Source organism: Coregonus clupeaformis, chromosome 28 (assembly GCF_020615455.1).
Source record: "Coregonus clupeaformis isolate EN_2021a chromosome 28, ASM2061545v1, whole genome shotgun sequence".
NCBI classification, from domain to species: Eukaryota; Metazoa; Chordata; class Actinopteri; order Salmoniformes; family Salmonidae; genus Coregonus; species Coregonus clupeaformis.
Window position 1 is genome coordinate 21699111 of NC_059219.1, and position 22440 is coordinate 21721550.

A 22440-nucleotide genomic window follows, 5' to 3' on the forward strand; every position below is an offset into this window, starting at 1 on the left:
TTTGATTGGCTTGGAGGAAGTGGACGCGTTGCAGCCATGGTTATTTACAGAACATCTCTGCATATTAAAACGCTGCTTGAGCCCAAATAGAATAATGACAGGATGTATTCATGGTATCAGTGGTGCTACCAGTGATCCTAATAAGAGATCAAAGACAGGGAAAACACCAGCTCTCCTGCCCACAGTGCTTCCTGGGCTCACTGTCTTTCTCTCTCTCCCTCCCTCTCGCTTGCCTCCCCTTTTGCTTTTTTCTCCCCCTCTTCCTCCCTCTACCACTCTCTGTCTCTCTTTCTTTCTCTCTCCTTCTCCCTCTATTTCCTCTGGTCACACTTTAGTTTGTGGTGTACTTCAGAAGGCTCTCGGAGGCTGTGAACACTTTTTAAATATATATCTCTCTCTTTCTTTCTCTCTCTCATGCAGTACAGAATCTCATCTCTTCATGCATGCCCTCATCCCTTGCCCCTTCTAACTCTAATCCTCCATTCCAGTTTGTGTTTCCCCAGTCCTATAGCCCCATGGGTGTATCCCATCTCTACAGCGCTCTGCTCATACATAATGCTAATTGAAAATTCACACCTAAATCATAGACATTTGAGAGTTCAATCACACTCTACTTTTCTCTCGATCCACTCCATCTTTCTATCCCTACGTGCCCGGTCTTCAATTTCCCTCACTCTATAGCTTTTCCCCATTTTACATTACATTTATTAAGTCTCCCGATCTTCCCATTTCTCTCATCCATTATCATGTATTGGCCACAATCATCACACTGTGAGAGGTGAAAGATGGAGAAAGATGATCTATCTTGATGTAGCGAGGTGAGAGTGTGTGTACAGATGTAGGATCTTTAATTTGAGCCAGTTTGCTACAGCAGGACAAAAATCCTGCAGCAACAGGAAATGTGAATTATTATGTGGATTATAATTAATAGACATTTTTGAGGGGATGATATATTTTTCGTAAGGGAAAATCAGGTCTGAAATTTCAAAGTGGAAATTACAAACTTCAGAAGCCTTTCTAAACCTCAAACAAGTTAAAAATATCCTGCATTGCAGAAAAGTTCTGCAACAGGGTGATCAAATTAAGATCCTACATCTGTATATAAGTTAGTGTGTGTCATCATGTGTATGTTTGAATGTACAGTATGTATATTTTCGGTGAATGCACATTGAACATGCATTGTGCATGCACGCGCATATGTGTGACTTACGAGCAAGGCAGAGCAGGAGCAGGAGCAGGGAGAGGGAGAGGGGGGTTGGGAGGAGGAGGAGAGATCTCGGGCCAGGCCTCATTGTGTATTGAGCTTCAGTAGCTGTCTGATCAATGCTTCCTCTGTGATACAGGACACAGCCACCGTACAGCAGAGCAGAGCACAGCAGAGCAGAGCTAGGGTTGTAGTGACACACAACAAAGCTGGGGCTTTACCAGTACACAACACACACTTTTCTTCAGAGCTGTAGTCTTTTGACAAAATACCACCGACCTAACATCACCACAGCGTAGAACTAGAATGTCTTACAACGTTACTGCTAACTATCAATGACTGTTAGGCTCACCACACGATTAGCCAAATGACTGCCTGCAATCAGAGCTGCATTGCAGTGTAAGACTACATGACTAAACAACAAATCAATGGAACAAAGCAATAATACAAACCAATAGGCTATCCCAATACCAAACAACCAATATCATTACTCTACATCAGCCAGACAGACACATCGGAGTAAACCATCTGAAACAAGTCATTATACTGTCCTATTCATGAAACTGTTTCTGTATGACCATATCTCCTGTCTTTCCTCATGCTATTCTGAGGTACCTATATCTCTCAACTCTGGGCTCCATCCCCACACATGATACTTTTGACAACCCAAACACGTCATCAGCTAAATTATCTCCCACTGTTCACTATCACACATCACCGTCTCCAACTGTGATGGTAACTGCTTTTCAAATGAATGCTATCTTCCTGTGTGATATAAACACCCTACAGTATCACACATATCTATCTATCTATATATCTATATATCTATATATCTATCTATCTATCCCACTGTAGACCTATAGTATAACGCGTATGTATGTCATCCCTCTGTATGATTATACAGTATCACAACGTCTCTCTCTGCTGCACACGGCTGCGTCCAGTCACTATGTTCAGTCCCTGTGTTGAGTCTCGTGTTCAGTACCCGCTTTGTCAGTGAGCTCAGATCAGCTGCGGCGGTCCGTGTGGAGTTGGTTGTTGGTTCTGATTGGCAGCTCCTAATGCAGCGGCGGCGAGGGCCAGGCCCGGAGAGCATATAGCTTACTGAGGGTGACCGGACTGCAGCAGCACTCACCTCGCTGAACACTATCTGATTGAGGAGAACAGCGGTGTCATCCCCAGATTGCTACAAAGTCCCCTCCCTTCTGTCTGCAATTAGCCAGTCAATGCTACCACTACGGCGCAGCGTGCCCTGGCACTGTCAATGGCACTGAAGTAGTCACAGACTTGTCATGGAACCTCAGAGTCCCTAACAACAACCACACCACATCCTAACACCAAGGAAATTGTTATGTGCTGTCTGTCGTTGTAGCTCGGAAAGGATAGTGTCCTTCTGATCAAAACAAAGTCTATTCCGTGTTTTCTCTTCTCGTCTCATCCCCCTCTCTGGTGGTTGTTTTGTTATCCTGTCGTCTCTTCTCTCTCTATCCTCAGTCAGGTCGATATAGTGGGACAGTGCTTTAGTTCCTGTGTGTTTCCTCTTCCTCCTCCTCCTCCTGTTCCTCTCTGTCCTTCAGTATATCCCAGAGTAGTGTCAGCTGTCTATCTGTCCGTCTATGTCTGGTTTATATAACCCCTGCTCTCCTCCCACAGCCTGCCTGATTCCACTCTCTATCAGTGTGTGTAAGTGTGTGTAAGTGTGTGTGTGTTTGTCCGTGGATGCATATTTAGCATATTAGTTATTTTGTGAAGGTTTGGGGTGTGGATGTGACAATGACTGTCTTTCAGGTCAGGGAACAGTGGCTGTGTGTGTGACCGCCCAGCAGTCCATTCAGACAGGGTATATAGTTGGGTCTGTTTAGGATGGCTCTTTAGTCACCAAGGCCTTCTTCCCCTACAATCCCTCAGTTGAAACACAGAGACAGAGAGGCAGAGGCCTCATAGAGCTCCTCTATGTCCAATGGCCCGTTTTATGACCACTGTATTAAGACAGTCCATAATGGCTGCATGTGTGTGTCTGTATGTGTGTTCTCAGAACAGTGTGTGTGTTTGTGTCTGTATGTGTGTTCTCAGAACAGTGTGTGTGTTTGTATGTGTGTTCTCAGAACAGTGTGTGTGTATGTGTCTGTATGTGTGTTCTCAGAACAGTGTGTGTGTCTGTATGTGTGTTCTCAGAACAGTGTGTGTGTGTGTGTGTCTGTATGCACGTTCTCAGAACAGTGTGTGTGTTTGTGTCTGTATGTGTGTTCTCAGAACAGTGTGTGTGTTTGTATGTGTGTTCTCAGAACAGTGTGTGTGTCTGTATGTGTGTTCTCAGAACAGGGTGTGTGTCTGTATGTGTGTTCTCAGAACAGTGTGTGTGTCTGTATTTGTGTTCTCAGAACAGCGTATGTGTTTGTGTCTGTATTTGTGTTCTCAGAACAGTGTGTGTGTTTGTATGTGTGTTCTCAGAACAGTGTGTGTGTCTGTATGTGTGTTCTCAGAACAGCGTATGTGTTTGTGTCTGTATTTGTGTTCTCAGAACAGTGTGTGTGTCTGTATTTGTGTTCTCAGAACAGTGTGTGTGTGTTTGTGTCTGTATGTGTGTTCTCAGAACAGTGTGTGTGTCTGTATGCGTGTTCTCAGAACAGGGTGTGTGTCTGTATGTGTGTTCTCAGAACAGTGTGTGTGTCTGTATTTGTGTTCTCAGAACAGCGTATGTGTTTGTGTGTGTGTGTGTGTCTGTATGTGTGTTCTCAGAACAGTGTGTGTGTGTGTCTGTATGTGTGTTCTCAGAACAGTGTGTGTGTATGTGTCTGTATGTGTGTTCTCAGAACAGTGTGTGTGTCTGTATGTGTGTTCTCAGAACAGTGTGTGTGTCTGTATGTGTGTTCTCTGAACAGTGTGTGTGTCTGTATGCATGTTCTCAGAACAGTGTGTGTGTTTGTGTTTGTATGTGTGTGTTTGGAAGCACTGTGTGTTTGGGTTTTTATGCATTTGTGAGCATGTGACCGTGGATCCTGTTGATGTCAGTAAGCAAAGGTGAGTTTCCTAAGTGCTTGATGAGACTGTAAACACACTCTGTTACTCACAGTCTTTAACACAGTAATGAGACATAGATGTACGCCACTCTAAGAAATCACAGTAGTTTTCTAATCCTAATCACAACACAAATGCATATTTTGCTCTACCCGCCATTCAGGGGTTAACCTTTTACTGCAGTGGGCTATGTCAGGGTCAGAGTGTTTCTTGGTAGTCTTAAACAAATCGACTTTGAAACCAAAGTATACACCTCACACACATGGTTATGGACTTTAAAAAATAAGACACCGGTACCATGTCAGATATAGAGTTGAAATGTATTACATTTTGAGTTTGCATCCCAATATTATGCTTTATATACACCACAGAAGACTGAAATATAACAAAACCGTTTGACATAGAAATAATGTTTATTAATTATGAAATTATGAAAAATATGAATAACATTCCACCCATGAGGCCACTAGGTCATTTGACTGCAGGGAAGGGCTACATGCCTTGCTTAAGGGCACAACGGCATATGGTACCTTGGATTGCAACCTTTTGGTTGCAAGGTCACTTTTTCCTTGGTTACAGCTCCACCTCTCTAACCGCTAGGATACTACTTACCACCTTTAGGCTAACTCGAGCATGCACACAGTTACTCGTCATAACCAAATCCAAAACACCCCTCTACAAAACCATTGGGGAGGAAAACATTACACATTGTTATTGTAACGATCCCGGCAGTCTGAGTCGGGTCCTGTCTGTGGACTAGTTTTTCTGCTCGGGATCTCCAGTTTCCCGAGGGTTCTGGAACGCTCCGGGGAGCTCTCTTGATTTCCGCACCTGCATCCCATCAGCAATCTGCACACCTGGTCCTGATCATCACCCTTCTTAGGCTCTGGCCTAACATCCATTCCCTGCCGGATCGTTAGCCATGAACAGTAGGTTTACCAGAGTATCAGTCTTAGAGCTTCTAGCGGTAGTTTTGTTGTTTTGCACCTTGTTGGTTTGTTGTTTACTTACCTCCGTTTTGTTCCATCTGCAGTCACTCGTCCGGAACCTTCATCCAACCTCTGCCTGGTGGTCGGCGGCTGCCGAGCCATGATTGGATCAACCACTGCACCCCCAACAACTAATCAACGCCGCCCGCTCTGTTCCCTGGATAATTCAGCATCACTCTTGAATTTGTAAATAAACACTCACCTTCGTTTCAACTTACCTTGTCCTGGTCTGCTTCTGGGTTCTGGCTTTGTAACTCGTGACAGAACGATCCGGCCAGTAATGAACCCAGCGGACCTGGACTCTGTTCGCCATGCCATTTCCCATCAGGAGAAGATGTTGGGACAACATAGCACGGCACTACAGGAGATAGCGTTGTCAGTTCGGAACCTTTCTACCGGTCTGACGGGAGGTCCAGAACCAGCGCAAGTTTCCGGTGGAGGATCCACTACCGGTTTCACCCATCTCGCCTGCCGCGTCTGGGGCTGTGTCCTTCCGTGAGCCCAAGGTTCCGACGCCGGATAAATATGAGGGGGAGCTGGGAAGATGCCGTTCTTTCCTTATGCAGTGTGGGTTAGTGTTCGATCTACAGCCCTACTCTTATGCCACAGACAAGGCTAGGATAGCCTTTGTGATTGAGTTGCTGCGTGGTCGAGCGCTGAGTGGGCTTCAGCCGTTTGGGAACGACAAGACCCCTGCATGGCTTCATACCAGGGGTTCACGGCCGAGATGAGGAAGCTCTTCGACCATTCCGTCCGAGGGAGGGACGCAGCTAGGCGCCTGTTTTCGCTTCACCAAGGAACTCGCAGCGTGGCCGACTTCGTGATCGAGTTCAAGACGTTGGCTGTGGAGAGTGGGTGGAATGAGGAGTCTCTGCAAGCGGCCTTTTACCAGGGTCTGTCGGAGCAGCTCAAGGATGAGTTGATCTCCTATCCGGAGCCTAGTGACCTGGACAGCTTGGTAGCCTTGTCTATTCGGGTGGATAATCGAGTCAGAGAGCGAAGGAGGGAGAAGCAATGGGGTCCGTCCAATCGATCAGCTTCTCAGTTCCCAGTCGGGTCGGGTGGTGGACCAGAACACGTCGATCATTCTCCACCACAAAGGATTAGTGGAGAGGTCCTCTCTCCCGATTCTGAACCCATGCAAGTGGGGGCGGCACGGGTTAACCAAGGAGGAGCGTCAACATAGACGTAAGACCAACTGCTGCCTCTACTGTGGTAGCTCGGGACATTACATCTCCACTTGTTCCCGGCGGTCGTCAAACTGCCCGGCTCGCTAAAGTTGGGAGGACTTTTAGCGAGCCAGTTTCAACCTCTCAGTACCTCTGTCAGACCCGTTTCCCGGCTACCCTTGTGAACAGGAATCAGAGCTTAGCGATTAACGCTTTTATCGATTCAGGTGCCGATGGAAGCTTTCTTGATGCCGAGTTGGTGGAACAGCTGGGGCTTTCCAAGGAGCAATTGCCGGAAGCCATTGAAGCGACCACTCTGAACGGCAGTAGTCTGGCACGTATCACGATGAGGACTGAACCGGTTAAGATGCTGTTGTCGGGGAATCATTCGGAGATGATTTCATTCTTCATTCTGCCGTCTTCCCATGTTCCTCTGGTCCTTGGATACCCCTGGCTGAAGGAACACAATCCCACGTTCGATTGGGTGACGGGCAAGGTAACGAGTTGGAGCCTTGATTGTCATGCTAACTGTCTCAAGACTGCCTGTCCCCATTCGGTTCCCAGTCAGGTGATTGAGGCTAAACCCCCAGATTTGTCCCTGGTTCCCGAGACATATCACGATTTGGGGGAAGTGTTCAGTAAGCAGAAGGCTCTGTCACTCCCTCCCCACCGACCATATGATTGTGCCATCAACCTGTTCCCTGGAGCTGTCTACCCCAAGGGAAGGTTATACAGTATCTCCCGCCCTGAACGTGAGGCTTTGGAGACCTACATCAAGGAGTCCCTAGCTGCTGGTCTCGTTCGTCCTCGTCATCACCCCTGGGGGCAGGATTCTTCTTTGTGGGTAAGAAGGATGGCTCTCTTCGACCGTGTATTGATTATCGGGGTTTGAATGACATCACGGTCAAGAACAAGTATCCCCTGCCCTTGATGAGTTCTGCCTTCGACTCCTTACAGGGTGCTACGGTGTTCACCAAGCTAGACCCTACGCAATGCGTATCACATGGTCCGGATCAGAGAGGGAGACGAGTGGTTGACGGGGTTTCAATACACCGATGGGTCACTTCGAGTATCAGGTGATGCCGTTTGGACTGACCAATGCTCCAGCGGTATTCCAGAGTATGGTGAACGACGTCCTGAGAGATATGATCGGTCTCTTTGTGTTTGTTTACCTGGATGACATTCTGATCTTCTCGAAGGAACCTTCCGACCACGTCCAGCATGTCCGGCAGGTTCTGCAGCGATTGTTGGAGAATCGCCTGTTCGTGAAGGCCGAGAAGTGCGAGTTTCACGCCCACACGACATCCTTTCTCGGGTACATCATCTCCAGGGGAGAGATTAGGATGGACCAGGAGAAGGTTAGAGCGGTCCTGGAATGGGCCCAGCCCGGTACGAGATTGCAGCTCCAGAGATTTTTGGGGTTTGCGAATTTCTACCGCAGATTCATCCGGGATTACAGCCGTGTGGCCGCTCCGTTAACTGCCTTGACTTCCAGTATCAGGAGCTTCCAAGTGGAATCCGGAGGCGGATCGAGCGTTTCTGGATTTGAAGAGGCGATTCACCAACGCACCGATTCTCTCTCAACCGGACACGGCCCGTCAGTTCGTCGTTGAAGTGGACGCGTCTGATGTGGGAGTTGGCGCCATCCTGTCGCAGCGATGCTCCACGGACAGTAAACTCCATCCCTGCGCCTACTACTCTCGTCGCCTTTCGCCTGCGGAGAGGAATTACGATGTGGGTAACCGGGAGCTTCTCGCGGTGAAACTTGCCTTGGAGGAGTGGCGCCACTGGTTGGAGGGGGCGGAGCAACCGTTTATTGTCTGGACTGACCACAAGAATCTTGCTTACGTGCAATCGGCTAGACGTCTCAACTCCCGTCAGGCCAGGTGGTCGTTGTTTTTCGGACGATTCAATTTTTTCCCTGACGTTCCGACCTGGATCTAAGAACGGCAAGGGCGGACGCCTTGTCTCGGATGTTCTCCAAGACGGAGGAGAGTGGGTCCAAGACCGAGACAATTCTCCCCCGGAACTGCGTCGTGGGAGCTGTTAGGTGGAAGATTGAGGAGGAGGTGATGGCGGCTCTTCGGACGCAGCCCGGTCCCGGTAACGGTCCACCCGGTCGGTTGTTTGTGCCTGAGTCGGTTCGTCCTGCGGTCCTCAAATGGTCCCACGCCAGCAAGATGGCTTGTCACCCTGGCGTGGCTCGGACGATGGCGTTTCTTCGCAGACGTTTTTGGTGGCCTGCCATGGCCGAGGATACTCGGGGTTATGTTGCTGCCTGTCCAGTGTGTGCGCAGAATAAGGGTACCAATCGGCCCAGCTCTGGACTACTTCACCCCCTTCCTATTCCCCGGCGACCATGGTCGCATCTGGCCCTGGACTTTGTCACTGGGTTGCCCGCTTCTGAGGGGAACACGGTCGTTCTGACTATCGTGGACAGATTCAGCAAGTTCGCCCACTTTGTGCCAATTGCCAAGCTTCCCTCTGCCTCGGAGACGTCCGAGATCCTGGTTAGGGAGGTTTTCAGGGTCCACGGGTTGCCCAGTGATATCAGTTTCCGACCGTGGCCCTCAGTTTACCTCTGCTGTCTGGAAGTCCTTCTGTTTGGCCATTGGAGCTACAGTCAGTCTCACATCTGGTTTTCACCCCCAATCTAATGGTCAGGGCGGAGAGAGCCAACCAGAAGATGGAATCCACGCTACGCTGCCTGGCCTCTTCCAACCCCACCTCCTGGGTCTCTCAGTTGCCTTGGGTTGAGTATGCCCACAATACTCTCCCTACATCTGCCACTGGGATGTCTCCCTTCCAGTGCCTGTATGGCTACCAACCTCCCTTGTTCCCTTCTCAGGAGAAGGAGCTCTCAGTGCCTTCTGTTCAGGCCCATATTCGTCGTTGCCACCGGACCTGGCATCGGGCCAGAAAGGCACTCCTTAGAGTTTCGGACCGGTATCAGCTCCAGGCGAATCGTCGCCGGATCCCCGCTCCCACCTACACCATCGGAGATAGGGTCTGGTTGGCCACACGGGATCTTCCTTTACGGACTGAGTCTAGGAAGTTGTTACCGAAGTTCATTGGTCCGTTTGTGGTGGAGAAGGTGATCAATCCGGTGGCAGTTCGACTCAAACTCCCGAGGATGCTCAGAGTCCATCCCACCTTTCATGTCTCCTGCCTCAAGCCTGTTTTCCTCAGTCCTCTGTTGCCTCCTCCGCCTCCTCCTCCACCTCCTCGGATGATCGGAGGTGGTCCTGCCTACACGGTGCGACGCATCATGGATTCCAGACGGCGGGGCCGGGGTTTCCAGTATCTCGTGGACTGGGAGGGGTATGGTCCTGAAGAGAGGAGTTGGATTCCGCGGCGACAGATCCTAGATGCTGACCTCATCCGTGACTTCTACCGCCTCCATCCTGGCGCTCCGGGAGTCCGCCCGGTGGCGTTCGGTCGGAGGGGGGGTACTGTAACGATCCCGGCAGTCTGAGTCGGGTCCTGTCTGTGGACTAGTTTTTCTGCTCGGGATCTCCAGTTTCCCGAGGGTTCTGGAACGCTCCGGGGAGCTCTCTTGATTTCCGCACCTGCATCCCATCAGCAATCTGCACACCTGGTCCTGATCATCACCCTTCTTAGGCTCTGGCCTAACATCCATTCCCTGCCGGATCGTTAGCCATGAACAGTAGGTTTACCAGAGTATCAGTCTTAGAGCTTCTAGCGGTAGTTTTGTTGTTTTGCACCTTGTTGGTTTGTTGTTTACTTACCTCCGTTTTGTTCCATCTGCAGTCACTCGTCCGGAACCTTCATCCAACCTCTGCCTGGTGGTCGGCGGCTGCCGAGCCATGATTGGATCAACCACTGCACCCCCAACAACTAATCAACGCCGCCCGCTCTGTTCCCTGGATAATTCAGCATCACTCTTGAATTTGTAAATAAACACTCACCTTCGTTTCAACTTACCTTGTCCTGGTCTGCTTCTGGGTTCTGGCTTTGTAACTCGTGACAGTTATACTGTACTAACTAAATGTGAGTCGGCTACTGCATTCACCAGTGCCTCACTGCTCCCTGATCAGTTCATATGAATCACCCTCTCGTCAACTGCATCTGTCACAAACCATATTCATATTCCACACAACGCTAATTTATTCAATTTTCGCATTATGACACTGTCCTCTGTGTGTGTGTGTGTGTGTGTGTGTGTGTGTGTGTGTGTGTGTCTACCAGTGCGCACGCAAGTGTGTATGTACATGCACATGCGTGTTTGTTTTGTCGCAGTGTGTGGAAAGCCAATGGTGTCCCCATCGCTCTCCCTTCCCCTGTCTCCCCCAGTTCCTCGTCCAAATCAAATGTTTTACTGCCACCACAATGGAATAAGTGTTGCCAAAGCACTTAAGGGGCTTAAGTCAGCGGTGTGATGAAAATATTAAGTTCGCCAACTTCCTTACACGGATCCCCGGCTGCTTAAGCATGCCGGTGAGGTCACCCCCAGCATTTAATAGCATAGATATTAAAAGACTAAGTGCTCTGACTACCATACATACTCTACCTGCACTGAGGCAGTCAGCGCCCGTGGTGGAGTGAGTAGCATGGGTTGTGTGTGGGAGGTAGGGGGCTGTGGGATATCTCTGAATCAGCAGTTGGGGCTGGGGCTGGCTGCCAGTCTGATGCACCAGATCCTATCAGTTTATCTGAGATAACATTTCTCTTTTGTCCTTAAGGCTGTTCTTGGTCAAAATTGAAGTTCTCTCATGAGATGATTGGTATGTGTGTGTGTGGGTGATACAGTAACTCTGTAGGAGGAAGGGGGGTGTAAGGGTTTGTTGCTTGGTGCTTGAGGATGGAGCGAGAAGGAGAGAGTGCGTGGGGGGAACTGTCTCTTTGTATGAGTGTTAGAGAGAGAGAGGGAGAGAGAGAGAGAGAGAGAGAGAGAGAGAGAGAGAGAGAGAGAGAGAGAGAGAGAGAGAGAGAGAGAGAGAGAGAGAGAGAGAGAGAGAGAGAGAGAGAGAGAGAGAGAACTGAGGTGTCTGTGTGTAGGACGTGTGTGCATGCACATGCATGAGTGTGTGTCTATGCCTAAGCACACACATCACATGACAGTCCCCACATCTAGTTGCTGTTTGTCTCTCTCTACAGTGCTAGCTCTAGCTAACGTTAATGCCGCTCCTGCAGCCATGATTTCATCCAACATGTTCTCTGTGAACGCCCCTAATTAGAAACGTCACAGCAGCACAGTCTATGGGCATTATTAAACCCTGCAGTTAACAGCCACTGCTCAGCCTGTACACCACAACACATCTATCCCAGTCTACATTGCGATTGAAGCAGATCTGCTGCAGTCAAAGCAGCAGGTTTCACACAGAGCTCTAACAACTCATCTAGTGTCTGTTGGAATCTGTCCATACAGGGAAACCTGTGGTGAGGAAGCCTCGTTATCCCTGTTCTACCTACCATCCTGAGGTGAGCTAAGCTTCTCCACGCTCTGTGAGCTGGGCAGAGAGGCCGGTGTGTGTATAGGGGGTGTGTTGTGTGTGTGTGTGTGTGTCAGGGCCAATGCCTATGTTGCCGACTGAGGAGTGTATATCTGTTCCTGCGTGCTACACGGTGTGTGATGTAGCTGGTAGGGGGTCGAGGGTGGGTTCATTGTGGTGTGCTAACCAGGAGGTGGGTGATTAGTAGTTTCTTTTCACTGGGTCTTGGTCGTGCCACCTCTGCAGGGTACACTGGCCATCACCTTTGCCCCCATTCTGCCAATTAAGTGCCAAGCTAACAATGTGATAATTTCTCTGTGGATGATATCGTTTTTCCTTTCTCTGACTGCCTCAATGGAGTCCTTTATGACTCTTTATCGCCATCTCTTTTTCCCTCAGTCTCTCCCTCGCTTTCGCCCTCTCTTTTTGTCTATTTCTCAATCCTTTCTTCTTCCCTCTTTCTGTTATTCAGACTGTCCATCTGTTTTGCTCTCTCTCTCTCTCTCTCTCTCTCTCTCTCTCTCTCTCTCTCTCTATCTCTCTGACCTTTCAGCAGGTCCTTGCACTATAGTCTTCCTCCCTTTCTCTCTCTCTTTCTTGTCTCTTTCTTTCTCTCCCTCTGGGGGAAAATCACAGAATCATCAGTTTCCTGGCCCTGTTCCTGACGGGTGAACTCGCAAGGAGAATATTAACGAACCTCCACGGCCAATTAACACCTAGCTCACATAACAACCTTTATACTGCCACACACACACACACACACACACAAACACGCTGTGCTGAGGAGTAAAGGAACAGAGAGAGAGGGACATTTATAGAGTGTGGAGAGAGGAAGAAAGAGAGAGAGAAGGAAGGAAAAACACAGTCAGGCAGAGAGGAAGGAGAAATAGAGGGAGGGCGTGTGAAAGGAGAGGAGAGAGAGGTGTATGCAGTGTGAAGACAGAGAAAGAGAGAGACTATGTGAGGTAGAGAGGTTAACTTGGCCTTACTACTCAAACATGGTCCTTCTATAGCTGTGACCCACCAAGATGGGAAGGTTAACACAGTATGAATATACACACACACCATGGACACAAAACCATGGACACAAACCATGCACACACACCCTGGACACACACACCATGGACACACACACCATGGACACACACCATGGACACACACACCCTGGACACACACCATGGACACACACACCATGGACACACACACCATGGACACACACCATGGACACACACACCCTGGACACACACCCTGGACACACACACCATGGACACACACACCATGGACACACACCATGGACACACACACCCTGGACACACACCATGGACACACACACCATGGACACACACCATGGACACACACACCCTGGACACACACCATGGACACACACACCATGGACACACACCATGGAAACACACACCGTGGACACACACTATAGCAGGACGTCATACATAAAACATGTCTAGAGACACAACATTAGTAGTGGATTGAAGCATAAACAGACATACACTGTGGATACACACACACACAGCCAAAGCCACAAACACACACACACACACACACACACACACACACACACACACACACACACACACACACACACACACACACACACACTGTGGACACACATTGGCAGGACAGTGTAATACATAAAACATGTCCAGAGACAGACAGGCAGAGAGACCAGGTTAAGGGATGGACAGAGAAGAGAGGCCAGGTTAAGGATGGACAGAGGAGAGAGACCAGGTTAAGGATGGACAGAGGAGAGAGACCAGGTTAAGGATGGACAGAGGAGAGAGACCAGGTTAAGGATGGACAGAGGAGAGAGACCAGGTTAAGGGATGGACAGAGGAGAGAGACCAGGTTAAGGATGGACAGAGGAGAGAGACAAGGTTAAGGATGGACAGAGGAGAGAGACCAGGTTAAGGATGGACAGAGGAGAGAGACCAGGTTAAGGATGGACAGAGGAGAGAGACCAGGTTAAGGATGGACAGAGGAGAGAGACCAGGTTAAGGGATGGACAGAGGAGAGAGACCAGGTTAAGGATGGACAGAGGAGAGAGACCAGGTTAAGGATGGACAGAGGAGAGAGACCAGGTTAAGGGATGGACAGAGGAGAGAGACCAGGTTAAGGATGGACAGAGGAGAGAGACAAGGTTAAGGATGGACAGAGGAGAGAGACAAGGTTAAGGATGGACAGAGGAGAGAGACCAGGTTAAGGATGGACAGAGGAGAGAGACCAGGTTAAGGATGGACAGAGGAGCGAGACCAGGTTAAGGATGGACAGAGGAGAGAGACCAGGTTAAGGATGGACAGAGGAGAGAGACCAGGTTAAGGGATGGACAGAGGAGAGAGACCAGGTTAAGGATGGACAGAGGAGAGAGACCAGGTTAAGAATGGACAGAGGAGAGAGACCAGGTTAAGGATGGACAGAGTAGAGAGAGGAGTGTGTATGATAATGACAGAGGAGAGAGAGGAGTGTGTATGATAATGACAGAGGAGAGAGAGGAGTGTGTATGATAATGACAGAGGAGAGAGAGGAGTGTGTATGATAATGACAGAGAGAGAGGAGTGTGTATGATAATGACAGAGGAGAGAGAGGAGTGTGTATGATAATGACAGAGGAGAGAGAGGAGTGTGTATGATAATGACAGAGGAGATAGAGGAGTGTGTATGATAATGACAGAGGAGATAGAGGAGTGTGTATGATAATGACAGAGGAGAGAGAGGAGTGTGTATGATAATGACAGAGAGAGGGGAGTGTGTATGATAATGACAGAGGAGAGAGAGGAGTGTGTATGATAATGACAGAGGAGATAGTGGAGTGTGTATGATAATGACAGAGGAGATAGAGGAGTGTGTATGATAATGACAGAGGAGATAGAGGAGTGTGTATGATAATGACAGAGGAGATAGAGGAGTGTGTATGATAATGACAGAGGAGAGAGGAGTGTGTATGATAATGACAGAGGAGAGAGAGGAGTGTGTATGATAATGACAGAGGAGATAGAGGAGTGTGTATGATAATGACAGAGGAGATAGAGGAGTGTGTATGATAATGACAGAGGAGAGAGAGGAGTGTGTATGATAATGACAGAGGAGAGAGAGGAGTGTGTATGATAATGACAGAGGAGAGAGAGGAGTGTGTATGATAATGACAGAGGAGATAGAGGAGTGTGTATGATAATGACAGAGGAGATAGAGGAGTGTGTATGATAATGACAGAGGAGAGAGAGGAGTGTGTATGATAATGACAGAGAGAGGGGAGTGTGTATGATAATGACAGAGGAGAGAGAGAAGTGTGTATGATAATGACAGAGGAGAGAGAGGAGTGTGTATGATAATGACAGAGGAGATAGAGGAGTGTGTATGATAATGACAGAGGAGAGAGAGGAGTGTGTATGATAATGACAGAAGCAGTAATGAGAAAGAGAAGAGAGAGAGAAAAGTAGGGAATATGTTAAGAGGGATGGAGACAGAGGGAAAGCTTCCTAAGGCTGATAGAGTAGTGAGTCCTGTTTAGGAGAGGAAAGGGTGAGCAGGCTGAAAAGGCAGAGAGGGCTGAAATGAGGAAACTGTGATTGAGATGAAATAATTAGAAAGGCCTACTTGCAGAATTAATAGAAATATGCAAATCCACTTAATTTTTCTTTGATTTGCTCCGCCGCTTTCATATCACGCTACCCCTTCCTCTGTCAATCTCACTCTCTCTGTTGCTCTCCCTCATTGTCTCTCTCTCTCCATCGCTCTTTCTCCCCTTCCTCTTTCATTCTTATTACTCACAATCTCACTCACTCTTCCTCTCTCTCTCTCTCTCTCTCTCTCTCTCTCTCTCTCTCTCTCTCTCTCTCTCTCTCTCTCTCTCTCTCTCTCTCTCTCTCTCTCTCTCTCTCTCTCTCTCTCTCTCTCTCCCTCCCTCTCTCATTCTCCTTATTAAAGCAGTGTTCATTTTAATATACTGAAGTTAATATACTGTAGGTATGTCAGCTCAATTACTCAAAATCTTTACATCCTAGTGGCACTGAGTAAGTCTGTGTGTTTGTGTGAGTGAGTGAGTGAGTGAGTGAGTGAATGAGTGCGTGCGTGCAGGGATTATGGATTATACAATTCACCATAGAGAAAGACAGCTGTCCTTCCTAATGACAATCTGTCACTGCTCTCTTTGTCACATCTCTTGCCTCTTCTCATCCCTCGCTTTTCTCTTTTCATGGACATCCAACTTTCTGTGTCAACTCCCCTCCTCTTAACGCTCCATACAGATGCATCATTCCAGGGGAATAGGCCCTTCTCCCACCAAGGTGACCCTACCTCCCACGCAACCACTCAAAAATACTGCCACATATTTCACTGCAAAACAACACAAGGTATGTACAGCTGCCTGCAACAAACAGCCTGATCTATCTCCTGCCCTCTTTTTTCTCCCTTGATTTAGCCTCTTCTCCATCTCCATCTGCCTTAGGCTGTTATATCCATCTGCCTTAGGCTGTTATATCTATCTGCCTCAGGCTGTTTGGATTCATTAATAGTGAGAAAAACACTGCTATATTTATATTTGGGCCAGTGAAAGGTTGCTGGTTCGAATCCCTGAGCCGACTAGGTTAAAAATATTTTGATGTGCCCTTGAGCAAGGCACTTAAACCCTAATTGCTCCAGGGTCGCTGTCAATAATGGCTGATCCCTGCCGTGACCCCACTCTCCGAGGGTGTCTCAGGGGATATGCAAAAAAACTCATTTCCAAATCACATGTGTATAACACACACTTGTACATGTGTGAAATAGGACAAATGTCAGTACCTACATAAGTAATAAGTCTCTTATCAATGCACTCACACGCTGAGAAAAACACATAAATACACACAGTCAGGCACACACAGTACACACAAACCCTGTCATTCTGACTCATTGTTGTGATGTGGCGGGATGGTTCCTATCATTTCCCTTTAGTCTAAAGTATAGGAGATTCCTCTGAGGGGAGGTAATGATAGTGATTACACACCTCTACCTGTGTTAGCCAATCACACTGCTCAGCTGGGCACCTCACATCACTCACATCCTCACCCACACCCCCAGGCATTGTCATACACACTTAGCTACAAACACACAAATACAAATCTATGTGTACACTAACACAAGCACTTACAAACATGCAGACACACAAACACAAACATACACAAATATCCTCCTAACCCTTTATCCCCAGCCAACTCCCCACACATCCATTGCCTAGCAACCTATCAGCAGATACTCTCACCTCTAGACCCCTGCCTCACGTCCTGAATGGCAGCCAATCAGGTGAGCCACTCCCCTGGGGGATACCACTGTGATCAAAAGGTAGGGGACCGGGAGCTTGTGCTGCAGATACGGTCAAACACTGAAAATGTCTCTCTCTCTCTCTCTCTCTCTCTCTCTCTCTCTCTCTCTCTCTCTCTCTCTCTCTCTCTCTCTCTCTCTCTCTCTCTCTCTCTCTCTCTCTCTCTCTCTCTCTCTCTCTCTCTCTCTCTCTCTCTCTCTCTCTCTCTCTCTCTCTCTCTCTCTCTCTCTCTCTCTCTCTCTCCGTCCACCTCAGCTGTCTTCTCTGTGCCTCAGCTGTCTTCTCCATCATCTAAATTTCCCCCTGGTGTGCTCTGCTTTATCGCCTCATCACTTTGCTACCCCCCTTCCTCCCTCAGTCACACTGTCTCACAGTCTTTCCCTCTCTGACTCTCTCTCCTGCGCTCTCCTTCACCTTGCTCCCACTCTCCTCTATATTTCTCTTCTCCTCATCTCTAACACTGTCACACGCTTTCTATCAGACACCCCATCTCTCTCTTCATATCTCTCTCTGTCACCATCTATCACCCTCTATCTGCCTCTCTCGCTCTCTCGCTCTCTCTCCGTCACCATCTCTCTCTCTTTCTCTCTTCATCTCTCTCTCCCTCTCTCCCTCCGTCATTAGTATGTTGTCTGTGTCCTGTAGTGATTGCGGTGAGCGTTGGGCCAGAGTTCAGGGAGAGGACAGGAGGAGGGAGGCATACACACACACCCACTACCACACCCAGACAGACCACACCCTCTGCACTGGCACTAATACACTAGTATAGTCATAGTAATGGTATGCTGAGTCAGGTGTAGACTCTCTATCTCTGTATCACTTTATCTGTTTACAATTGGTCTCTATCTCACTTGCTCTCTGTCACTCACACACACGCACACACATCTATCAGGAGAGATGATGATGTTTTCTCCCTCAGGCCTAAAGAGCCCCATATGAGCCGACCCCCTGTAGTTTCTGCTGGCTCTGATCTAACACACTGACACACAGAGAGAGGCCTGGTGTGTGTGTGTGTGTGTGTGTGTGTGTGTGTGTGTGTGTGTGTGTGTGTGTGTGTGTGTGTGTGTGTGTGTGTGTGTGTGTGTGTGTGTGTGTGTGAGAGAGAGAGATGTGTGTATGAAAGTCCCTGAGTCCCACAGTGCCTAAGACATCATGCAGTCTCATGCAGCCTCACTATGACACCTCATACGCCAACAGAGACGATCCCTGCTGTCAGGGTAGGACAGGAGGAGGGAGGGAGGGGAGCGACAGATAAAACAGTAGAGAGAAAGGGAGAGAGGAGCGACAGATAAAAGGGGAGAGAGAGAAGGGAGCAGGGTGAATCAGAGAGAGGCGTGTAGAGAAGTTGACGGAGGTAGGGATCGACAGAGATCGAGAGAATGAGACAGAGAAAGAGAGAAAGAGATCAACAGAGAGGGTAAGAACAAGAGAAAGAGGGGATAGCCAGGGCAATTAGAGAAAGAGAGGAAGAGACAGTCATGGAAAGATAGCACTTATCTGGACCCCTCTGGGGGAAGGAGAGAAATGGAGAGAACGTGAGATGAGGCGGAGTAGACCATTGAGCGCGTCATTCATTCCCATTGCTTTTAGCTCTGTGAGAAGTGTTTTGGCAACAATGGAATCATCAGGCTCTCAGCGAGATCTGAATGGGACCCTGAGAAAGGAGAGGGGGATGGAGAGGCAGACAGAGAGATAGAGAGAGGGTGTGGAGTGCCACAGATTGAGGTAAAGGAGGGGAGAGGGGGAAGAGAGAGGAGGCAGGAGCATGTAGGCCTCTGTGATGAAGAGGATTCATTTTGTTGAGGGCCATCCATTTTGAATGGAGGCCCAGTGGGAGAGGATTATGTGTCAACTTTTGGTGTCACAAAGATTAGTTACTGTCTATTCACAATCCACAGAGACAAAGGGACAGCCAGAGAACATAAGTGTGTGTGTGTGTATGTTGTGTGTGTGCTTCCATGCGTGTATGTGGTGTACGTGCAAGTGGTGTGTGTGCGTGAGAGCGATTGTGTGTGTAGGTGGGCGGTGGGTGTTTTGTGTTGCTGAGAGAGAGCTTTCTGAACAGGCATCATAAAGACCAACATTTTCTGCAATTTATTTATTTTTATTCTATGGCCACTGATGTCATTGTGGAATGAGAGTATTGTGCAAGCACAATGTTGAACATACACATCACGCCGAGCATCCTGGAATCCACACATTCTTTACATGCCCCAGTCTCATAATTACTGCCCACTCTCCCTCCTTTCTCTCCATCACTCTCTCCCTCTTTCTGTCTGTGTTGATTATTTGCCATTTAAGCCCACGTCTGTCTTCTGTCTTCTGTCCGCCCATCGCTCTCTCTCGCTCTCCTCTCTTTCTCTCTCCTCTCTTCCTTCTGAACAAACACTAAGGTCATTGTACAGTGTGAAATAACTGCAGACAAAAGATGTTTGTTTTTTTCATGTCTTTCTCCCTCTATTGTCTGGCTCCCCCTCCTCATTATTGTCTCTCTGCAGTGTAGGAAACAGCATAGGACAATAGCAGCCTAATGAGTAGAGTGCCCCCCCTCGACCCCTCAGGCAGGGAGGTGTAATTGCAGTAAACTCCGCTAATGGCTGCTTGGCTAATAATAACATTGGCAGCAGCAGTACTATAGCATTCAGGCCATTAGCACGCAGCCTTCACACACTATCCTGGGCTTTTAGGAGGCTAAAAGAGGAACCAACAAAAAGCGTATTTACCAGCTAAAGACCACAGACGATAAGTAGCTAGGGAGAAAGAAAGGTACTGCTTTTGGTGACATTGGGTTGTTCCTTTTAAACAATGTGCTGGGAATAAAAGCCATTTACCATAATCACTGTAAAAGAATGGCACCCTATTTCAGTGTCAGTCATATGAGGGTAGGACAGGTATAGAGGGTTTGTCAAATCCATGCTTTAAAACAGGCCATGATTTAAAAAATGTGGGGTTGCTTTTTGTTTATCCCTAAATACCTGTTCTGGGGTGAGGGCAGAGGTAGTGGTTTTTGTTTATACCCAATGTCTGTTATAGGGTGGAGGTGGGGTAATGGTGATCTGATGTCTGTTATAAGGTGGAGGTGGGGTAATGGTGATCTGATGTCTGTTATAGGGTGGAGGTGGGGTAATGGTGTTCTGATGTCTGTTATAGGGGTGATAGTGATGGTTATAGTGTGTGTGAGGCTGAGACCTGATAAAGAGGAGACAGCAGGTGGGGATGAGATGGCTCTAGGGATGGTTATTTTATGATGCCTTCACCTACAGGCATCAAACTGGAACCTCGATAAGAGTGTGTGCGTGTGTGTGTCTGATAGTTTTGAAGTGTGTCGAGTGGGTGTGTTTGACACTGCGTTTGGAGTGGCGAGAGAACATTTCTCGCTGTGAGCAATCTGGAGCCGGCCGCACTCCTCCTCTCTTCTCTTGTCTCAAATGGCAATTTGTAAAACAGGGACCGCCGCTAGCCTCTCCCTCACTCCATGGCCCTGCACCCTCGCTCTCTCCTCTCTCTCTCCTCTCTCTCTCTCTCCCCCCCCCTCTCTCTCTCTCTCTCTCTCTCTCTCTCTCTCTCTCTCTCTCTCTCTCTCTCTCTCTCTCTCTCTCTCTCTCTCTCTCTCTCTCTCTCTCTCTCTGCACTCTCTGCACTCTCTTCTCTCCATCTCATTTAGCCTGCTCCCTCTCTCTTTTCCTCTTCTCCTCCTGTTATCACCTCCCATTCCTCCTCTACTCACTCACAGAATGAGAAAGGGAATAAAGCTGGCGTGAAAGATGGAGAAAGGGATGACGGAAGGTCATGGAGCTCCAGAGTAGAGGAGAGGAGAGGGGGGTGCTAAATGGAGGAGAATAGAGAGGTGAAGGACATAAAGGAGCAAAAAATTAATAATTAGATGAAAGGGGTTGATCTACACACACTTTAAACCCGCTATGCTCCTTTGAGACCTCTCTTTCAAAGTCACTGAGATCGCTTCTTCTAGCCAACTGGGCATTTTTATACATGACCCTAAGCATGATGGGATGTTCATTTCTTAATTAACTCAGGAACCACACCCGTGTGGAAGCACCTGCCTTCAATATACACTACATGACCAAAAGTATGTGGACAACTGCTTGTCAAACATCTCATTCCAAAATCATGGGCATTAATATGGAGTTGGTCCCCCCTTTGCTGCTATAAAAGCCTCCACTCTTCTGGGAAGGCTTTCCACTAGATGTTGGAACATCGCTGCGGGGACTTGCTTTCATTCAGCCACAAGCGCATTAGTGAGGTTGGGCACTGATGTTGGGCGATTAGTCCTGGCTCGCAGTCGACGTTCCAATTCATCCCAAAGGTGTTCGATGAGGTTGAGGTCAGGGCTCTGTGCAGGCCAGTCAAGTTCATCCACACCAATCTCGACAAACTATTTCTGTATGGACCTCGCTTTGTGCACGGGGGCATTGTCAAACTGAAACAGGAAAGGGCCTTCCCTAAACTGTTGCCACAAAGTTGGAAGCACAGAATCGTCTAGAGTGTCATTGTATGCTGTAGTGTTAAGATTTCCCTTCACTGGAACTAAGGGGCCTAGCCCGAACCATGAAAAACAGCCCCAGACCATTATTTCTCCTCCACCAAACTTTTGGCACTATGCATTTGGGCAGGTAGCGTTCTCCTGGCATCCGCTAAACCCAGATTCGTCTGTCAGACTGCCAGATGGTGAAGCGTGATTCATCACTCCAGAGAACGCATTTCCACTGCTCCCGAGTCCAATGGCGACGAGCTTTACACCACTCCAGCCGACGCATTGCGCATGGTGATCTTAGGCTTGTGTGCGGCTGCTCAGCCATGAAAACCCATTTCATTAAGCTCCTGATGAACAGTTATTGTGCTGACGTTGCTTCCAGAGGCAGTTTGGAACACGGTAGTGAGTGTTGCAACTGAGGACAGACAATTTTTACGCGCTACGCATTTCAGCACTCGGCAGTCCCGTTCTGTGAGCTTGTGTGGCCTACCACTTCGCGGCTGAGCCGCTATTGCCCATAGACATTTCCACTTCACAACAACAGCACTTACAGTTGACCGGGCAGCTCTAGTAGGGCAAACATTTGATGGACTGACTTGTTGGAAAGGTGGCATCCTATGACGGTGCCACATTGAAAGTCACTGAGCTCTAAGGCCATTCTACAGCCAATGTTTGTCTATGGAGATTGCATGGCTGTGTGCCCGATTTTATACACCTGTCAGCCGAATCCACTAATTTGAAGGGGTGTCCAAATACTTTTGTATATATAGTATACTTTGTATCCCTCATTTACTCAAGTGTTTCCTTT

The 22440-nt window shown here is 48.4% G+C and overlaps 1 protein-coding gene across 3 annotated transcripts in view; it reads right to left on the bottom strand.

The window, feature by feature from the left end:
* LOC121542830 (cell adhesion molecule 4-like) overlaps window positions 1-22440 on the bottom strand; it is a 140983-nt gene that overhangs the window by 43369 nt on the left and 75174 nt on the right. For 2 of the 3 annotated variants that reach the window (XM_041852388.2, XM_045208748.1), the window contains exon 1: window positions 1211-2333. The exons of the other annotated variant lie outside the window; for it this stretch is intronic. In XM_041852388.2, coding sequence (XP_041708322.2) covers window positions 1211-1292 — 82 coding nt within the window. In that variant the 5' untranslated portion in view covers window positions 1293-2333. Of the gene's footprint in view, window positions 1-1210; window positions 2334-22440 lie in introns of those variants that run through there. 3 annotated transcript variants of the gene reach the window in all.